This window comes from Odontomachus brunneus, unplaced genomic scaffold (assembly GCF_010583005.1).
Source record: "Odontomachus brunneus isolate Ranch 3 - 2012 unplaced genomic scaffold, Obru_v1 Obru_scaffold_100, whole genome shotgun sequence".
Taxonomy (NCBI): Eukaryota; Metazoa; Arthropoda; class Insecta; order Hymenoptera; family Formicidae; genus Odontomachus; species Odontomachus brunneus.
In genome coordinates this window covers 1,081,231-1,101,233 of record NW_022639550.1, presented here as the reverse complement: position 1 = coordinate 1,101,233, position 20,003 = coordinate 1,081,231, and the positions used below count along the sequence as shown (strand labels likewise).

The 20,003-nt window shown below is 38.5% G+C and overlaps 2 protein-coding genes across 3 annotated transcripts in view; one reads left to right on the top strand and one right to left on the bottom strand.

The window, feature by feature from the left end:
- The window catches only part of LOC116848812, a 12,543-nt gene extending 2,733 nt beyond the window's left edge, over nt 1-9,810 (top strand). Inside the window, exons 1-6 of one of the 2 annotated variants that reach the window (XM_032825310.1) lie at nt 3,967-4,099; nt 4,476-4,633; nt 8,050-8,085; nt 8,215-8,488; nt 9,426-9,591; nt 9,700-9,810. In XM_032825310.1, coding sequence (XP_032681201.1) covers nt 4,540-4,633; nt 8,050-8,085; nt 8,215-8,488; nt 9,426-9,591; nt 9,700-9,726 — 597 coding nt within the window. In that variant the 5' untranslated portion in view covers nt 3,967-4,099; nt 4,476-4,539 and the 3' untranslated portion in view covers nt 9,727-9,810. Of the gene's footprint in view, nt 1-3,966; nt 4,100-4,475; nt 4,634-8,049; nt 8,086-8,214; nt 8,489-9,425; nt 9,592-9,699 lie in introns of those variants that run through there. The other variant, XM_032825312.1, reaches the window with a different exon arrangement.
- A 1,608-nt stretch (nt 9,811-11,418) lies between these two features.
- Nucleotides 11,419-18,004, bottom strand: LOC116848815. The gene is made up of 3 exons (XM_032825318.1): nt 17,718-18,004; nt 11,954-12,237; nt 11,419-11,660 (listed from the first exon to the last, which is right to left on the bottom strand). Exons 1-3 carry the CDS (start codon nt 17,815-17,817, stop codon nt 11,607-11,609), a joined length of 438 nt encoding a protein of 145 aa, XP_032681209.1. The 5' UTR covers nt 17,818-18,004; the 3' UTR covers nt 11,419-11,606.
- Between the last annotated feature and the right edge of the window lie 1,999 nt (nt 18,005-20,003).

Genomic DNA, 20,003 nt, shown 5'->3' with positions numbered 1-20,003 from the left:
TATATATATATATATATATATATATATATATATATATATATATATAACAATAATTAAAAATATAACATTTCAACCAGTTTTGATTAATAAAAGATTGAGAATGAAATATATCGCGAAGAATAATAAAATGATCTTGTTATATATATATATATATATATATATCTCTCTCTTATACACATATATATGTGTATAAGAGAGAGATATATATATATATATATATATATATCTCTCTCTTATACACATATATATGTGTATAAGAGAGAGATATATATATATATATATATATATATCTCTCTCTTATACACATATATATGTGTATAAGAGAGAGATATATATATATATATATATATATATCTCTCTCTTATACACATATATATGTGTATAAGAGAGAGATATATATATATATATATATATATATCTCTCTCTTATACACATATATATGTGTATAAGAGAGAGATATATATATATATATATATATATATCTCTCTCTTATACACATATATATGTGTATAAGAGAGAGATATATATATATATATATATATATATCTCTCTCTTATACACATATATATGTGTATAAGAGAGAGATATATATATATATATATATATATATCTCTCTCTTATACACATATATATGTGTATAAGAGAGAGATATATATATATATATATATATATATCTCTCTCTTATACACATATATATGTGTATAAGAGAGAGATATATATATATATATATATATATATCTCTCTCTTATACACATATATATGTGTATAAGAGAGAGATATATATATATATATATATATATATCTCTCTCTTATACACATATATATGTGTATAAGAGAGAGATATATATATATATATATATATATATATATATATACACACATATATATTACGAGCACTCTCTCGCTTCTGCAATCGGCTCATTATTGCCGAATTATATCTCGATCTCCGGCTTGAAGAAATCGAACTCATTATCGCGAAATTTAGCGCCGAGGAGTGCTCGAGCGGCCGATGTGTTCCGGCTAAATGGGACGCTTCCTGCAAACTTAACGACTCGTATATTGCTTTTGAATCCTGGGAAATTCTTTCCGAGAGTTATCGCGCCATTTAATGCGAGCAGCGGGGTGCCGCTCGTAGGATGTTATAAGCGGATTAATAAAGCGGAAGCAAAGACGAATTATATAGGTGCGAGGAATTTCCTCAAATTATTATATTACACGTTTCATTCACTTTCTGTCCACTTCTTGCAAACTCAATTATAAGTTGTTTTTTTTCTCGATATATTGCGGTATTCTTACTATATGGCAACGCACCTTTCGAAATGTAATAATTTATTCCTATAATTGTAAATAGCTGTGAAAAGGTGAAGGAAGAAAGTTGAACGGATAATCGATACGCCGACCTGACAAATTTCACGTCATGAATTCGTCGTCATAAAATTAAATTAAACGTGAACACAAAGTGACGAAAGCGAAACATTCAAATGTCACGGCGTTTCACTAATGATTCTCCGTGCGCGTTAAATTAAATCGCCGGTTTATTGCTTCCTATGCGAAGGACCGCTAGAGTAATTGACAACGAAAACAACTTCTTCCTTCCACTCTTCTTCCTTCTGATGACTTAGGTTTTACGACTGGCGCGCGAGCCTACTCTTCTTCATGATGAAAGACAGCGAATGATGTAGCGCTGTTGACATAATTTTCTTTTTCTCTCTCGCGGCAAGATATTGAATTTTTCGGTGTACTTGCGATTTACTTGGAACCTCCAAAAGAACGACGAGTCAGTCGTCATACGCGGCTCATTATTATTATTCTCAATGCAATATGTGCGTGTAAGAGGAATAAAAAAAGTCGACTGATTATTAAATAACGAAAGATTTTATCTTTAACGAAATAAGATAAATACGTTATTATCTTTCTCTCAGTCGTCCAACTGCGGAGTACCGAAAACATCCTTGTATAACCAAGAAAGAATTGGCTCTCGCATGAGGAATGATTCGTGTTTACATTTTTCGACTCATCTACTCGCTTTCCTTATGGATATAAACGAATTGCGAATATAATTAGGCGGTTCGTAACGAATTGCGGTATTGCACCTTTGTTGGCTCAATCCACAAATGCCAGGTGCGCCACCACCAGTCTTTATGTACAGTGCGGTCTGACTGTGAGCGTACGTACTACTAGCAGCCACACGGTGGCACCGTGCCATATCTTAACCACTTGCAGACAGGCAGAAGGACGCTAAGCTGATGTAAACTGTGATTCTTCGAAAACTTGCGTCTTTTTCCACTACGCCATAAAAACGCTCCTCTGTTAACAGGATCTAAAAGACACGATCAATTATATATTATTTCAACGAAAGCGTTCTCTCTCTCTCTCTCTCTCTCTCTCTCTCTCTCTCTCGAGTAAAAATAAATGACAATGTCAACAGATACTTACGTTTACTACATACTACATTGTGATATACGTAGCGCGAGACATTGTTGCCTCTCTTAGTGATATCTAATTACCGGTCCTGTAAAAGCAATCATAATTATCCGCAGCCACATGGCCACGAATGGGCAATATCTGAACAAGTTACAGGTATTTCCTCTGGCAATAATATCGAATAACGCATGATGCAATTTTTTAAAAATGTCTTGCACTTTTCTCGATAGCATCATAAATTTTGAATTGTGTCAAAATTTTGTGTTAAAACCCGCATAGAAACAGGAAAAAATAGGCGTCCTATTTTTTTATTGCAAACTTCATTGCAACATTCAGTGAAATTGTATTGCTTATAACTTTTGTAAAAGTACAATTTTCAATTAAAAGGGGAATATTACTACACCGTCGCAAATGTAAGGAAGGAGAAAAAGCCAGGAATTGATGTATTTTTACCGCGACTTTTTTATCGTCTCTTTGTTTATAAGAAACAACCGCGAGGAATTGCGGACGTAAATGTTTCCTTTGGACGATTTTCTCGCCCATGAAATTTCTAGACGTATGGCATTTATTTTTACTTGTATGTGTAACTACATATATATGCACTATTTATCCTCCCACTAGCAAGTACGAACAAGATATATCGTAACGGTAGCAGCTGCGCTATCAAGCTTAGCTTACATTTCGCACTGTGTTTTATCCATTCAAACAGCGACGAGTTAAATGAACAAAGAAGGCATTTTACACAAAATTTGACGAGGTTTCGGGGTAGTTTTCACATTATCGCGCGACGCAAAATGAGGAAATATCTCGGCGATTTGAACGTCAGATATGCAAATTGACATGACGGAACATTAATTCTCATTTAATTTCAAGAACGTTTAATTTCAAGCGCCACTTGTTGTATCAGAATTCGGCGCTCTACTACAAAGACATGGAAATTAATCAAAATAACCGAGGTATCTCGGACGTGGACACAGGCGGAAAATTTCCAGGCAAATATATAGTCTAAATATAGAACCGGGTCTACCGCGTGCAGAAACTTTAAATTTGAACGTTGAATTTGAAAGGGCAAGAGGACGTAAGCGGTCGGTCTTAATTTTAACATAACTTGAAAAAATTTTAACCTTAATACGAGAGGAAACGCCGAAACAGTTTCAAGTGAAACACATCAATAACCAATTTTTTTGCTCAGATATACCGCTAGATTTGCTCAGATTAAATACGCTTCCGATAACCAACCGCGACGAATAATGAAATCCGCGTCGTGGAATAAACTTGCAATTAAATCCTGTCGTGCACGACGATTCCAGTGTTTTCATGCCGTTATTGCTTCGTCGCGAAATTCACGGCGCCGACGACGAAGGCGCGCGCTCGCGTTTTGATCTCCCCGCGGGCGGGGGCGGGAGGTGAATGTTTCCCTATCCGTCGACGCAGGTGCGCATCCTGGAGGGCGCGTTGATCAGCCACCCCACCATGCACCACCACCATGCTCCACCATGTGCGTCTATAAAAGCACTGGCCGCATCCGCGGCTCTGAGTTCAGTCGCCGACCCCTACGATCGAAATCGACCTGACTGTTGCGGTCCAGCGAGAAACCTCGTTTTTTGGTGAACGCGCGCGGGACACGGTTCGAACAGGTGTCCCGCTCGTTTCTGCGAACAAAAGTGTGACATACGTACGTTCATTTTCGAGTGCACGGAAGGAGGGAAAGTAAAAGTTATCGTGCTATTCCTCTTTGACTCTGTTGGAGATTTTGCAAGACGAAAAACCAAGTCTGTGTAATAATACAGCTTACATCTTTTCCGTCATTGACACGGATCCAATCTCACTGACTGCAAAAGTGGCGCACGAGTCGACGGTGTGATATCATTTGAGAATATATATTCAGTCAGTGTGTTATCTTCCAAAGAGATACGTCTTATAGCCGAGTCTGACGTTGTAGACTCAACGTCTCTTCTTTCCCATCTTACGTGCATATCGAGAAAACCTTTGTTGTCACATAATTTAATGGAAAAATTCGCGAGAAAGTTCTCATCAAAACCGATTTGCAGGCGGCAGACTACACTTCCCGGACGTGTCCGATCGTTTATACAGTAAAGCGTCAGGGAATATCACATGGCGTCGGCTTCAAGAAATCGCCTTACGGTGACAATCGTCGTGCAGACTTTGGTCATTATGTTGAATTTTTGCTTTATCGAATGCGCAGGTGGTAGGTACAATACACTTTTCGCTCCTTGTCATACTCTTTCTCTTCTTCCATGTGCATAATTAATGTGTATTTAGATTTCCATGACAAATCGTGGCGGAAGCGTGAAATAATTTTCTTTTTTCTTTTGACGAAACAAATTAGAACGTTAAATTCACGACTTTTATCGCATATCCGATGAATGATTTATCGATTCGGTCAACGCTGAAAGATACTATCAAGTGTCGTGAATGATTTTGTTTAACTTAGCTCGCAGGATCTGATTTTAAACACGATTATATTTTTACACCACGCAAAAGTATTAGAATTGGCGGTATCCACTTGATAAATAAATCGATAAACCGTCCGCTATTCGATACCTGTCAGGATCATATTATTCGAATATCTATTTTCGGCTATTAAATCGATTTGTCGATGTGTGTCCGCCGGTTTAACTGGAATTTCAATATTGCGCTACGCAGAGTCATTGATGTTTTTCGTGCCATAACAATGAAATAGTCAAGACGCGCCGATATTAGCCGTTATTTCGCGCGTAAAACTCTCACCTCTCGAATTTCGCTCGAAATTTTAGTCAAAAATCAAAATCAAATAAACTCTAATCGAATATTCCGGTCTCGACGCGATTCCGTCCGCTATTCACGATGCAAAAATATCGGCCGGCGAATGATCAAGACTCTTCAACACGGAATATCAGCTTTAACAAATCACAGTATTCTTTCGTGAGACACGTTTGCAAAACCGCAGGACGAATGTAAGACGAATGTAAATCTCGTATATAACGGTCGCATCTCTTATTATTATTTCGCTTGACTCGACACGGAAACGGGGCGAGTACTTATTGGATGGCATGCCGCGCGAATCTGGCAGAAATATGTATAAGCAGCGCGGGAAATGTTTATTGCAATTTGTCTGCGCATCAGGCGGAAAATAATTATTCGCGACACCGCAATATCTGTACTCTCAGTTGCATGACTATTAATTTGGAATAAAAGAGTATAAGTTTATTACGGTATCCGGGATGCTAATGCTTATGGATTATTATGAGGAAGGCTGTAATAGCGCAGAATGTTGTCGCTATGGATAAATTCGCGTTAAATCGGAAAAAATTTCATTGCGTACAACAATTTCACATATTTCTTTTTCGCCTTTATGTTCTCTGTCAATTGTGCAATCGACACAATGACAACGTGATTATAATCATCGAGTTATTAAAAGTTCAGCCAGAATTCTTTTTGACTGGACGCATAATACTGCGACGTAATCCTTATGAATGTTTCAAGCAAGAATATATGTTTCCTACTTTGCCGAGTCTCCGGCGGAATATACTGAACTCAGTCAATTTGGATGTAAAGAAAATGGCGAAAAAACACGACTCTATTTTTGTTGAGAGATAATTTATCGGCCATTACATTTTATATTATGATATGCTAGAGAAATATATACATATAGGAATCTCCAATCGATGTTGGCGACATAGTGATTTAAATGCATCTGTAATATAGCCAGCAAAATTTCTGGATAAAGCATATGTTTTCCGCTGAATGACATAACGAATTCCAGCATATCTATTTCCGCGGAAAAAGCGTAAAAATTTTAAAACGAAGAAATCAATATCGTCGACGAATATATACCAAAAGTGTCTCTAAAGAACCATCAGGTTTTCCTTCAATTGTCTCAGTCCTTGGAATCTCTCGATCGATCTGTGAAAATGGTTTATTTCGACAAATCTTGATAAAATTTAAGAAAATTGAATGGTTCAAGTTGTACTAAATTCGCCTGGATCGGAAGTTCCGAGAGAGAGAGAGAGAGAGAGAGAGAGAGAGAGAGAGAGAGAGACTTCAGGCTACAACCGAATACATATCTCGCATGGATCAAAAGACGTCGCTTGAAATTGAATCTCAACAATTCCAAGTGAAAATCAGTAGTGTATGAAATATTACTCCGAGGACATAAATCTTTTGGGAGTTTAACTTTCAACCAAAAGACATCCAAAATCACATCTCCTCAAAAACAAGCAAAAAACAGCAAAAAAACTTTAAAATCAAGCAAAAATCGTTTCAAAAACACTAAAGACGATTTTTGTTTGATTTTAAGGTTGTTTGCTTGTTTTTGAGGAGATGTGATTTTGGATGTCTTTTGGTTAAACTCCCAAAAGATCTGTCCTCGGAGTAATATTTCATACACTACTAGAGTCCGAGCCCTTATATCCTTATACCACTTCGTCAGGTATTTCTTTAACGATCGTCGCGAACCGTTCGTATAGCTAAATGTAGACATATCAAGATTCGGGATCGAAGATGGAATAGACCTAAATCTTTCGTATCAGTTCGAGAAAAAATTCGCGCGGCTCTTGAGGACGAACTTACGGCTAAACTCCCGTGAGTCTCTCGATGCATCACGTATGTGCCTCGTACAGACGGCGAATCGAATAACGCGCGACGGACACAGCTGATGCGCGCATGGAAACGAATTTATCTCGCGAGCAAAAGACGCACCAAAGGGACTCGCGGTGTAGATATGCTCCTATTGCGCCTTACGAACACGCGAATAAGGATTTCCATTGATTCCATTCGCGCTGGCGCGACCTTTCCATCGGCATTCTTTTAATCCGTCTATTGCAATTTCAATCATCTTTTTGCTGGCTCTGTACGTGAATAATCTTATTCGAATTGAAATTTTCAATCCGCCGTAACAAGTCATAGTGATATTTTCTCCGCGTAGATGCATTAAATCGCGATTGGTAGTCATGGTACATGTTATTATATGTCATTGTCGTATGTATATTACCTGCAAATATCATAATATTCTAGGTGTTAGAAATCGCTGAAATCTTTATCATTTTTCATTTAATACCTTTCGGAACAAGCAAATTCTTCCGATAAGAGCGTAATAGAATTCGAGCTCTGGAGCGCGCTGTTCGGCGAAATCATAATAAAGGGATAATGGAAAGCCAATTTTACGGGGTATTATCCGCCTTAGCATTCACCGCACGCGGGGAATACCGAGACAAGCTTCTCCATGTCATGTCGTTCGATTATAGTTACGTTATAGACGGCTCGTTTTTAGCGCGAAACATTATCAGTGTATAATAAGCACTCTCGAATAAATTTTTATTACATTCCTCGGCAGATACAACGATTTTTGTTTCATTCGCGGACGAGTCGCGCGCGCCAATATTACCTCTACTATTTTGATCAAATTCTGTATATTTGTTTTCTACTTCGCATCATTATATTATTGTTACTTGAAAATGGAATTTTCATTAACGTGACGTCAAATAAATGCCCGTTGAATATTTCTATGTACTCGTATACGTTCACTCGCTTATTTAAGCAAATTAATAGCGAAACACGGATATTATACTACTATATTATACGTAAAATATAATATTGTAATATATAATTCTTTGTTTAATCTAGTGACCTGTTTAAATTTCGGACATTCCTGTTGGGGTGGTACGTATACGCATTTATTAGCACAATTTTCACAAGTGACAAATAATAATTATGTGAAATATCTCCTGTCAACCGTTAGTCAAAAGATTTGACTAAAAATTAAAAGTAACAATGGAAAAAAAATTGTAGCGCACGGAAAGCGCAGCGATGTTCAAGATGCGCCCGCCTTGCGTGTTCTGACAGCTAAGACTCTGTTGAGCGAATTCCCACAAAACGGCGTCATGTCTTCCTCCTCTAAAGCGCAATGGCTTCTATCCCGCTTGGTCGCTGGACAGCCCATACTACCGTTGACGGATAAATATCGTGTTAGATGGAATAACGTTCCTAAGAATAGAGGATATGTCCCGGCAACGTGGGAGCGCGACGCGACGTTCACGGATAATGAGAATCTCGAATCAATCAGGTGAGACTTTCGCAATGTGAAACTACGAAAAGCGCCAAAAAGATGAAAATATTTAGAGAGAAATTTCTCGCGATTGATTACACACAGACAGACAGACAGCCTTTCAGCGCTTAATTTGCCCCTTAAACGTTCATCACAAATATTTTTCTTTATTGAAATTAAACGCGAAGCGTGGGAGTGCTTTCTTTTGAGTTGATTCTCTATGAAAGAAACGTGTCATTATTTATAGTCACTCGAGCCACTGTATACCTACGAAACTTTCATCCAAACTGATGAACCGGGATTGATTGTGTCTCCTCGTTTATACTCGGGACTAAGTTGTTACTGTTACTAAGACATTTTTGCTGAGGAGAAAAATTGAGCGTCAGTTGCTCAAAGAACAAAATTCTGCTTTCGATTATATTATTCTTCTTAGGCATTGCGCGTACACGACAAATAAGCCGCGATCGAATGAACGTTTCATCAGACATTTCGGAAATGTTCTGGATTGGTGGGATTAATGAATAATTAAAGAACGGAGGTAGATTTCAGTTGACAAAAAGTTTTGAAGCGCACTTCTTCGCAAATCTTTGCCAAGAGTTTTACACTCTTTGTTTTACGTAACATCAATCTCACATGCCAACATACTTCGATCGAAAAGCAATATTACATCGAATTAATCGCGCCACGGTAAACAGCTAATGTCAGTTTAATCGCTTTTACTCGTAATATATCATTACCTTCATAATTACATTTGTCTTCTGCCGCATTTTCACGGTTTCGAGCGACAAACGAATTCTGAAATATTATTTCTTTCCTCTCATCCTACAAGTGAGTAACATTTTAACAATTTATCTTTAACGTATACATTCGTTTGACTTATATCTTAACATTGTATAGAAAATATCTTTATTATATGATAATTAATAGGTAACATTCGCACAATACATATTTGCAGAGTTCCGATTGACAATGCGAACGAGAAAAAAGCCAGCAACGCCAAGGATACAATGTGTAGTATGAATAAGAAATCCGAAAATGTAGCGGAGATCTTGTTAGTTTCACCCAATGAATACGAAAAGCCGACCAATGACCCTCAAAACTTTGACGTACTGAAACTTCTGGTAATCCTCGTGTTTTTATTCAATCTCATTGAGCTTTTTTTTCCATCAGTGTTCTGTGGTGCGTCAGTCTCTGCCGAATATTAACGATGCGTCTTTCTTCATTCGCAGAATATGAGAAACGGGAAAACGGAATAAAAGACTGCGAAGCACCGTAAAGAGTAAGAGAATTATCAAGAAACACCCACCGAAGAGTGATAATAATTCTCTGTAAAAAGACATGTACGTAATTTCATATTAAGCTCTATTAGCATTCCAGCCGAATTGAGTTCTTACTTGCAATTAGAAAACTGTAATCTTCTTCGATGAAACTCCCGATGACAGCAATTACACGGCACAATTATATCAAATATGCAATGATAACGCACATACAGTTCTATCGATTGTTACAGACTTCTGTTATGCAAAACTGACAACGCTTTTTATCTTTCTTCAATTGAGATTCTGTAAAGCTTATTGAGAATAAATCGGAAATATTGATTTTATATTAATTTATATAAATGTCAGTTAACCGGATTGAAACGCATGCTTCAAGGGAGCTCAAAGTAAAAATGCGTATCGCTAAATCATGACAATATATCGATTTATAAATGTTACTTTGCGGTAAATGATCGGCGTTGAGCTCATAAAAGATCACAAAATAAGAGCTGTTATTGCATTAGACTGAAAAGATCACAAAATAAGAGCTATTGTTGCATTAGACTGAAAACGAAACGAAATGCACGCCGAGCATGTGTCAGTATTTGATCATTTCGCTCCATGACTATATTGATCCAAAGATGTAAAAAATAACAAAGAACAACTGCACCACTGCACGGTTCAATAAGATTCGAGGATATTTATTTCGCGAAAATAGATTATAATGTCGTCGACTGTGCGACAAATTTTCAGAATGTTTACAAACATTTAAAGTTCATTATTTGACCCGGTTGCAATCGATTTCCCGAGAGCGAGTAATAAAACCGAGGGTAACTTGCTGTCTCACGGCAGATGTTACCGACGTGAATCGCGTCACGAATATGCGATTATCTGTCGAGAATGTAATATCGTCGCGGCATACCGCAGCCAGAGGTGAAAGTTCGCGAGTATTACTCGCTTGTTATCCGCGCTCGATCGAACGAAACTCGTAAGGTGACAAATGAAAGCGGTGCACATACGAGAATTACGCGTATAATATACAAACTGATGAAATCCTGATAAAGTACAGACAGCAATGATAAATTTGCAACTCTGCTCTCCCAGCCTTGTCGGAAGCGAGTGATGAGATGTCAACAATTTTAAGTAAATAGCAGTCGCATATTTGCTTTCCAACACAATCCTTCATAAAATTTGATGTTTTATTAATTATACACTTAATAAATCATAAAAGTAAATATACCGAACATTATATGTATGTATATGCTTAATCAAATGTAATTTAAACATTATCATGAGGAACTTTACAAGCGGGTAAAACAAAAGTATCACAGCACTGAATACATAGATCATTAATTAATAATCGTGTGATTTCTTTTCACTGAGATCCGCGCAAATCTCTACACGAAAACCGACAGTACCAAAGTGTATAAAGCGTTTTATACAAATAATTATTATAACCGATCACGCGCACACATATATTATCACACATATGTTACACTACTAAATAACGTACAATGTCTTGACTTTCGTTACTGCGTTCAATTATTTCTAATCGTGTCAACGGCAATCATGCGTCGCCCTTTGCCCAATTAGCCAACTATTATATGTTCTATCCAATTTTCTATCAATTGGTATTTTCTAGAAATTGTTTTCATGTTTTACCTTGTCTTAGATATACGTAAATACAGATTTATTAACGCTCGCGAGAAACGTGATTGTCGCAACAGCACGGAAAAGATATGCAACGGCGTCATTGATTATAGATTCGGCATAATAACTAAATAAATAACACATATTATTAATTCTCCTTCCGATTAATTAGGTGGAAGTTGCTTCGTCTTGACACACATACGCAGACAATTCGCCTGTATGCACTCCCTTTATTTATTAGTTACTTCCAGGTCCGTGCGATGCGGACGACGATGCGTCGCCAACTGAAAGACAGCGTTTATGCCCATATTAGGAATTACTTTCTCGTTATTGTCTCAGATTCTTAAAGTACACATTTTATCAGTTCATGCTGAATATGCATCCTTATAGACTTTGCTTTGCGACAAAGTTCAGCTTGCAGAAACTTGGCGGTCTGGATGTTGAAAAGAAAATGGAAAAGACTTGTCTCGCGAATAAATATTTGAAAACTGGATAATTTCGTTTTCAATTTTATCTGATAAATATCTGGCAAGCTATCCGGCAGTAAGATAATATTTATCGGTAGATGCACACGTACCCATTGGTCAACAAGAGACGACAGTCGGTAGGAATTGAACGGTCGAGTGTCCCGCCGAGGAGGAATGAACGATCGCTCTGAGCGTTCCCGCAGCTTATCATTTGGAAGAATGAAGAGTAAATCATCGTCGTTGTCGTCGTCACCATCATTCGTCGACGGTATTTCGGACTCTTGGGAATGTCGGCTCGGCAGGTTATTGCTTGCTTCTAGCATGCGCCGCGCTAGCGGGTCGAATCTCTTTCCATGGCCTCCGAAACACGAATGACCGAATATCGAACAGCCACCTATGGAGAATTAACGAGTCGTATTAATTGCAAAACTAGAGCCAAAGGTAATGCTCGAGAAAGGCAGGTATTTGAAAAAACCTGCGAAAAAATATGTCTTTTATTCGTCGGTTAACCGAGCTTTTTGCAATCGAAACTGAATTACTCGCGTTGCCTCTCTTCTTCGCAAACTAGTTGACACAGGTATTGCTACGAAATGTCCAATGTCTGAGAACTGTTCCCTCCGCGCCATTGATATCGGAATAAGCACGCGACGATGTTACCTTCATTCATTTGATCAATATGGAATACAAATGAGCCAAAACAGAAAAGATTTATATCCCAATGCTTTGGGACTTCCATTCCCTCCTCTCCCCCCTCCTCCAATTATAAAAGTTCGCAAACGCGTTTCACGCAAACGTGAACGTGGTTTTCCAATAAAATTCAGACTTTATTAACATTGCGTATCAACATTGCATCTCTTGTCGCAAAGTCACGAGAAAACAATTGTTGAAAATGATATGTTGATTGCATATTTTGATGTGAAAACATTTTCGTATTGTCGAAATGTTATATTTGAAATGAGCGCTTCTCGAAAGAGCGAGATAGTAATATTTATGCCCCTCAATTCGGGGAATCAATTTCTATTTTCTACAGGATTATTTTCTAGGAATAATTTTATCGGGACACCCTTGTCGGGACAATTTATGAAAGCGGCGCCACGCATTTGATCCTGAAATGTTCCGCGAATACAAACATACATTTGGGTAGAATTTTAATTTAAATTATTTCGACATGTTAACTTTCAATTTTTCGCTCGTTTTTCAGCTTAATGATTGTACATATCAGAGAACGGCGTCTATTATTGGGAAAAAATGAATATACACATTCAATAAATAAAGGTAATATAATATTTGGATTTTTTTAGGGGATATATTTATCCGTACGTGTGAACTGCCTGTACGAGGAGGCAGAAAGCAGTTAAATGATTCATCACAAGTTCATTAAATTTCCATACGTACATGTTTAATCGAAAAGCTGGGCAACGATCGCGCGCGCGAACACCGGCAAAGATAGCAAATATAATCCGCGATACGTGCCGAAGTTAAAATTGCTCACTCAATGATAAAGGAGCGTTACTTCGCCAAATTGCTCACTCAATTATCAGTGGAAACGAAGCTGATTAATCGGCTTCAACTTTTTTTCGAATCTTTTTTTCACAGAGACGCGACTACACAAGAGAGAGAGAAAGATAGAAAGAAAGAGCGAGAGAGGTAGAACTTTCTAAGCGCGCTCCTATCTTCCTTTTACTTCTCGATGTGTGTATGTTTCGTATTGATCTTGATAATGCACACAATGTCCATAGAATTTTCAAAATATAACACGTTATCAATATCTTATGTTAGCAAACAAATGATAAAGCGGTTAGTTGATTCCATCCGTAAATTTTCAAGAAAAGATCAATCAAGACCGCGCGTTAAAGTGTTTTGATATACGTGAAGTGGCATCGCGGCATGGTTGTAGGTCACTTAGGATGATTACAAACATTTCACGTATCGCGTATATGCGTTTTCGGGATGATACATACTTTCCCGCTTCAAGAAGAATGCGCGAAGTCGTGCGCGATATGTTCCGAGCTGCGCGAGATTGTTCGTTTGCACTTGAACCGCATCCGAATTCATCATCGCTTGCGAAAGCACCACGTCACGGCTGGACAATTCCAGGCTCTTCGATCTGAGCAACCGCTACATTTGCAATAAAATGGATTAGCGTAATTCCATTCTATTTGGTATGAATCTAGCCGAGTGCACTTTATCGTGACGTCCCGTACAGAATTCTTACTTGCCTACCGAAATCACCAACCGGCATTACAAATATAGCACTATACTCTTATATCAGATTATCGCGGACTTGTTCGGCGATTTTTTCTCGCGCCACAATCGTCGTGAAAAATTAAATATCGAGAGAGCGATATTTTCTTTCTCACACACATATTTTCACATTCCAGACGTACAATCGGATGCATTGAAATGTTTACTTTTAACTGTAGCAGACTTTAGACACAGAATGTAGATGGGGCGCATCATCTGAAAGCTCCCAGTGCGTGCGTCTCTCCATGGATCGGAATACACAGAGCAAACGCAACTGTAGTGATGTAGTGTACAGTTGGTTATTACTTAGAGCATTAATTAGCCTAACCGTACTGGGGCTTTCGGATATTGTGCTGATGTACACCTTATCTGAACCTTCCTACATCTAAAAGTACACATTTCAATGCATCCGAGTATGAGACTTTTTTACGGCATGTACGCGTGCATCTTATTTCTCGCGTTAAAAGGAAATTAATTAATGTTACTCGCAAACTCTCGAAAGGTGCGATCAAAGAACCGCTTGCCATAATTATCTCCAACGACTGATATAATCGTTTAAATAAATTTTTCGTCATTTAGCACTTTTTCAAATGTCATCGAGCGTTACAAGAAATAAGAAGAGAGGCGCTTATTTAACTTGCAACAAACTGATTAGCCTCCACTACTTGAATGTGATGCATTCCCGTCATGATGTTCTTCCCGAAATCGTACCTACAATTCGAATGTACCAATGTCCGCGAGATCGGTACTCTTTTTATCCCAGATTGTAAGAAAATTCTGTGCTATAAGAAATGGAAAACTTTTTGAAAATCTCAAAACTCGCGAGATCCCGCGCCTTAACCGTTGACATTTCCTATCAAAACGCTTCAAAGTCAAGATTGATTCCAACGATGAACGCGAGTTAGTAGATAACAGACGTGCGAAATAAACGCATCAATCACGTTAGAGGTTGCGCTCAATGCATAATTGTTAATAATACGCAGCGTTTGCTTCTGTTACACAACGCGTTCAACTAAACTATTGTTCCATAATGCGCACAGTAACCGTTGCAATGTTCTCCGCCGTCGTTGCTTTTAATGTCGTTGACCGTGATAATGCGTGGTAACACGAGTCAATTAAGTTGCCAATTATCGATATCTATAACCGCAGCATCAAATTAGCGATTTTGGAGAGAATCGACTGTCGTGCGGGATAATTTGAAATAACAGAGTGCAACGGTCTAAGCGCAAATTTCTTTGTTGAAATTTCCGTATGCAAAATATCTCGGTTTTATCATTGGAAAAAATCTAATCTACACACAATACAGATCTCCAATCTATAAATTGAAATAACGTAAAACATTCCGGTTGTGTAAGTACTTTGAAAAATTGCCTTCATTATCGCGCGCGACAAAGAAATAACACTAAACGAAACGACTGACATTTTAATCTCTGTCGTCATCGTCGTCGTCATTGGTATCCTCGATAATTTCTATCCTTGTCTAAGTCCAAGCGCACTATTCCCAACTCACGTAAGAACAGATAATCGTGTCACGGAAATGTGAGCAAACGGTCGATGCTGTTATAGCATTTCGCAGCCGTGAGAGCTAACGGATTTGACATTACAATGCAGCATCGATAACTCGCTTCTATGCGAGTTTTGCCTAGAACATTTCGCGACACACGACATCGCAGAAATAATCAAGCGCTCGCTCTTCGCCAGGACCGAAATAGAAGTTGAACGGACACGCTGCAGTCGCAATGTATCATCGAACGTACAATAAAACAACGCGCAAAGTTTACGTCGCACGTTATTGTCGCGACTTGTACACATATAAGCAGATACGATTAACGTTATGCCTCGTATTATCTGCTTAATAATGGGTCTTGCGAGACGTAATCACTTCTAAGCATAAACGATGCAGCTGTACGAAAGATAATATCGTTGAACGTCAGGGAACATAGAATTTCTTTACACATTCGCGACAACTTGATTCGATCCTCCTTCGACAGCGAGCCGTACTCTCTAGTTACGTTAAACTTGCAAACACTCCAAAGACAAACAGATATTGTGAGTGTTTAATGGGACTGACAGGCCTACTCGAGAGAATTAATATAATTTGAATTACCTTCTCTAATTCAAATTACAAAAAAATTACCTTTTGTAATTAAACGTCGACAATTGAATGAATCTTATCAGAATAGATTGCGATTAAAAAGCAAAAAGAAGTGAAATTTATATTTGTAGAGCGCGGTCTTTTGAGTCGTACGTTTCCTCTGATGTCTTCTGAAACGTCGCCTTAAACGTGCAAATCAAGCAAGACATCGTTTCATCAGTCGTTTATGTTCATGTAGTACGTAAGAGGATATGTTAAAGCATTTCATGATTCACACATTAACGCGTGTATGCGGCGAAAAGGCGAATTTAATAACGCGACACCTCGCCGCATTGCCTGAGAAATTGCGTTAAATTCAACGCTCGCGTAAGTTTTCTGCGCGCGCGAAACCATTTCGATGTTTCGGCTTCGCGTAGAAGTGGAAACTCACGGACGTTTTGAATCAACGAAACAATTCGGCGCAACGGTATTTGAAATATCAAAGCGGCGAGTCCGGCGTTGTTTAAATTACAGCTTTTGCGAGAAAGCGCCGATATATAGAGTTGTTCGTACACACGCCTAACAAACATCATACTTTTTTGACATTTTCGTATTTGCCCGGGCTGGTCGACACGAGGAGGTATTTGTAGAAATAAATTTGCAGAAGTTGCAACAAAGCAATTCCATATTTCGAATATATGATGATCAATATCGCGTCGTATTCTGTCACAATTCGATCGTTCGACCAATAATATTCCGCGTCGACAACGGCGAGAAAGACAGCAACTCGTGCAAATGTTGACAACCGTCCGCAAGAATAAATATATACGCGCCAATTTGCGATGTAACCTTTTCTTTCTACGTAAGATATCACTCGAGTCTTGTATCGTTTACATCTACTGATATTTCTCGCATTCGAAATTTCTAAAGAACAAATCGGGATCGTAATCGTCAAATTATCAAAGTTTACAAGATCTTTTACAATCTTCTCGCACAGGAACGTAATTCTCAGTGAATTTATTCGCACGTCGGGAGTCGACAGAGAACTGGATGAATCTTTAATTGGCAACTGTGCGAGATGCCCAGTTCTTGTCAAAGACGGCTTACCTGTTCGTGATCTTGCTGAAAAATTGAACTTTCGCTTTGATTTATTGACATCGCCGAGAAAGTTTCGCAATTACCGTCTACGTGTAATTAAAACACGTCCCAGTGTCAGACTCGTCGAATTAAAAACGGAAATCATTTCGAAATCAATGAGAATCAACCGAAGATAAATCGCTCTACAACTCGGTGTATCATACGCTATCGATTTCATCCTCCGCAGGAGATCTCCGCGGAAAATTGATCATTTCTTTGGGGACGTTTGCATGACAAATTGATTGCCATACAAGGGAAAGAAACCATCGCTCCACACAGTTTCTACAGTGATATGCACGGAAATAATGAAATTCGGAACAACTCGGTCATTTGTCGAGAATTGCGGGATCTTTAAATTTTCGAATGGTCCTCGAGAGAGGACACATGAAGCGACAACATGCAACGAACGGATTACTCACGTTTCGCCTCCACCTTGTCACTCCCGGAAGCCAGAACCGTTAGTAGAAGGACGAAGAGGTAAATCGAAAAGGTGAAGCCGGAAGTCGCGTTATTCCACATAGCGCCGCGTTGTCGAAGACGTGCGTGCGTTTCGATTGCGTTGACCGCGAGAATAGTCACCGAAGAAACGAAAGTTCTTCCTTGCTGCGCCCTGTCGGTCTGTCGCCGATGACGGATGACACCGAAACGATGTTACCTCGTCGAGCAGGTGGTTGTGAATGAACGATGGTGGCGGCGCGCATTCCCTCTTTTACAAGGGACCGGAGTGGCGCAGTCGGATGTCTGTGCCGTGGTGCATGCCGGGTACGCAGTTGCCTGGATATCGTGGGTGGCGTTGATATCTTCCTAGGTGGTAGTGGTGGCCGTGATCGCGACAATCATTGTTATCGTTTGAACTTTGATTTCCGTATACGGAGATTGACGCGGATAATGAGTCGCAGTTGGGAAATGTCGTGTTGATTTAAGATCTTCAAATTTTTCTTTCAATTGAGTTCCTCGTGACAGGAGGATCTTATGAGCGAGATCCCCTGTTTTTATATAAAATTTCAAGAGGTATGATGGCTTGTCCTATAGTTCATTAATTTTAGTATTTTGTCTAGATTTTTCTCAAGAAAAACATGTACTTTTTGCTTATTTTAATTGTAATTGTGTTATATATCTATCTTATTTTTTGTTTTCTGTTTGTGTAATTTAAATATTAATATTAGTGAACCGGTAATTGAATTTTGCATCACAATGGGATCACAATATATATATATATATATTTTTCCCCGTAAATAAACTAAATAAATCTTAAGATTCGTGAATTCGAAATTGTCGTGAAGTAATACCCATCTCTGACATTATGACCCTATTTATCATCATCCATTCCTTTTTTCGCGAATTCGACGATATTGTAACGATATACTGGCCCTGAACGAGTCTGACCTCGCATTGATACCATCGATAATATTTGACTGTGAATACTTTCTGTCACGGTCAACGTTTCAGTTGTACATTAAAATAAAAGGCTTTTTGAAAAATTAGCCAAGTAAACTTGAAATTGCCAGCAATAACTACAATTACCGTTTAAATGAAAAAACGGTCAGCTAGAAAGTGATAGAGACCGTCTTAATACCGACTACATTGATGAAATTATTTTATTGAGTCATTGCGAGCCACGTTTTCAAATTAAATTTAATTATTCATTATTTGCCTTGTCAAGATATGTGCGCATGCAACGATGGTAGTATGTATACTATAAAATAGTAGTAATTGACAAACATGTAGTTAATGGCATTCGATAATTTGCATCGCGATCACATCCTCGTCACTTCATATTGATCACTGAAACACAAATCTCATTGCAAGACCTATTCGAATCGATTGTATCGAAAGATTCAATGTTGCTCCAATTTCAACATAAATGACATGTGATGACTACTATCGTTATTTAATGCCGCATGTGCCTTCGCATCCCGCTGCAACATGCACATTGATACCAACATGATGTTGTGTTATTTGTCAAATTTCACCAAACTTGACTTGGTCAACTGTGATTATAAGGAGATTGAAATTAATCACCGTAATTACACACTTTATCTCCGTTCACGTTTCGGCAAGGCTATAATTATGTTTTTAATCGCGAATAAATTCCAGACTTAAAAGAAAAAGCTAAACGTACTCCTTAAATCCTTTTGCGTAACTCGCACGTAACTGCTGTATACTAAAAAACGAGTAAATTGAACATTTTCGACACATCATGACGCAATGGCTTATAAAATGGCATCGTGTGACGCATTTACACATTTGAGCACACACTTACACACATATACAAGATATCAAGCGGCATTACAATCGAAAAATATGTATATTCACATTATGCACTTTGCATATTGCCCAGATGCACCAAATCAAGATTGACGACGAATCCCGGAAGAACGTCCGAAACATTTTTCAGTATTATAGAACGCGCAGCTGTATTGTTCTTCGAATTACAATGTTCTGGCTTCCGCGCAAAATTCTTTTTCCGCGTTTCGCGGTGACAAATGTCTCGCGCGCTGCGCATCGGTGTTGTTGTAAATTTCAGCGTCTTGCGTCGCGATCTGTCAAGCAGTAACGATGATCAATTTGACGTTAACATGCCGGCATGCGACACGCGCAATTAAGCTTCCGCAAAAATCACTGTCATTCAGCCGTGACGAATTCGAACGCGTATTCGCAAAATTTATCTCGGACCGCGCGTCATCCGGCTGTTTCTTTCTCTC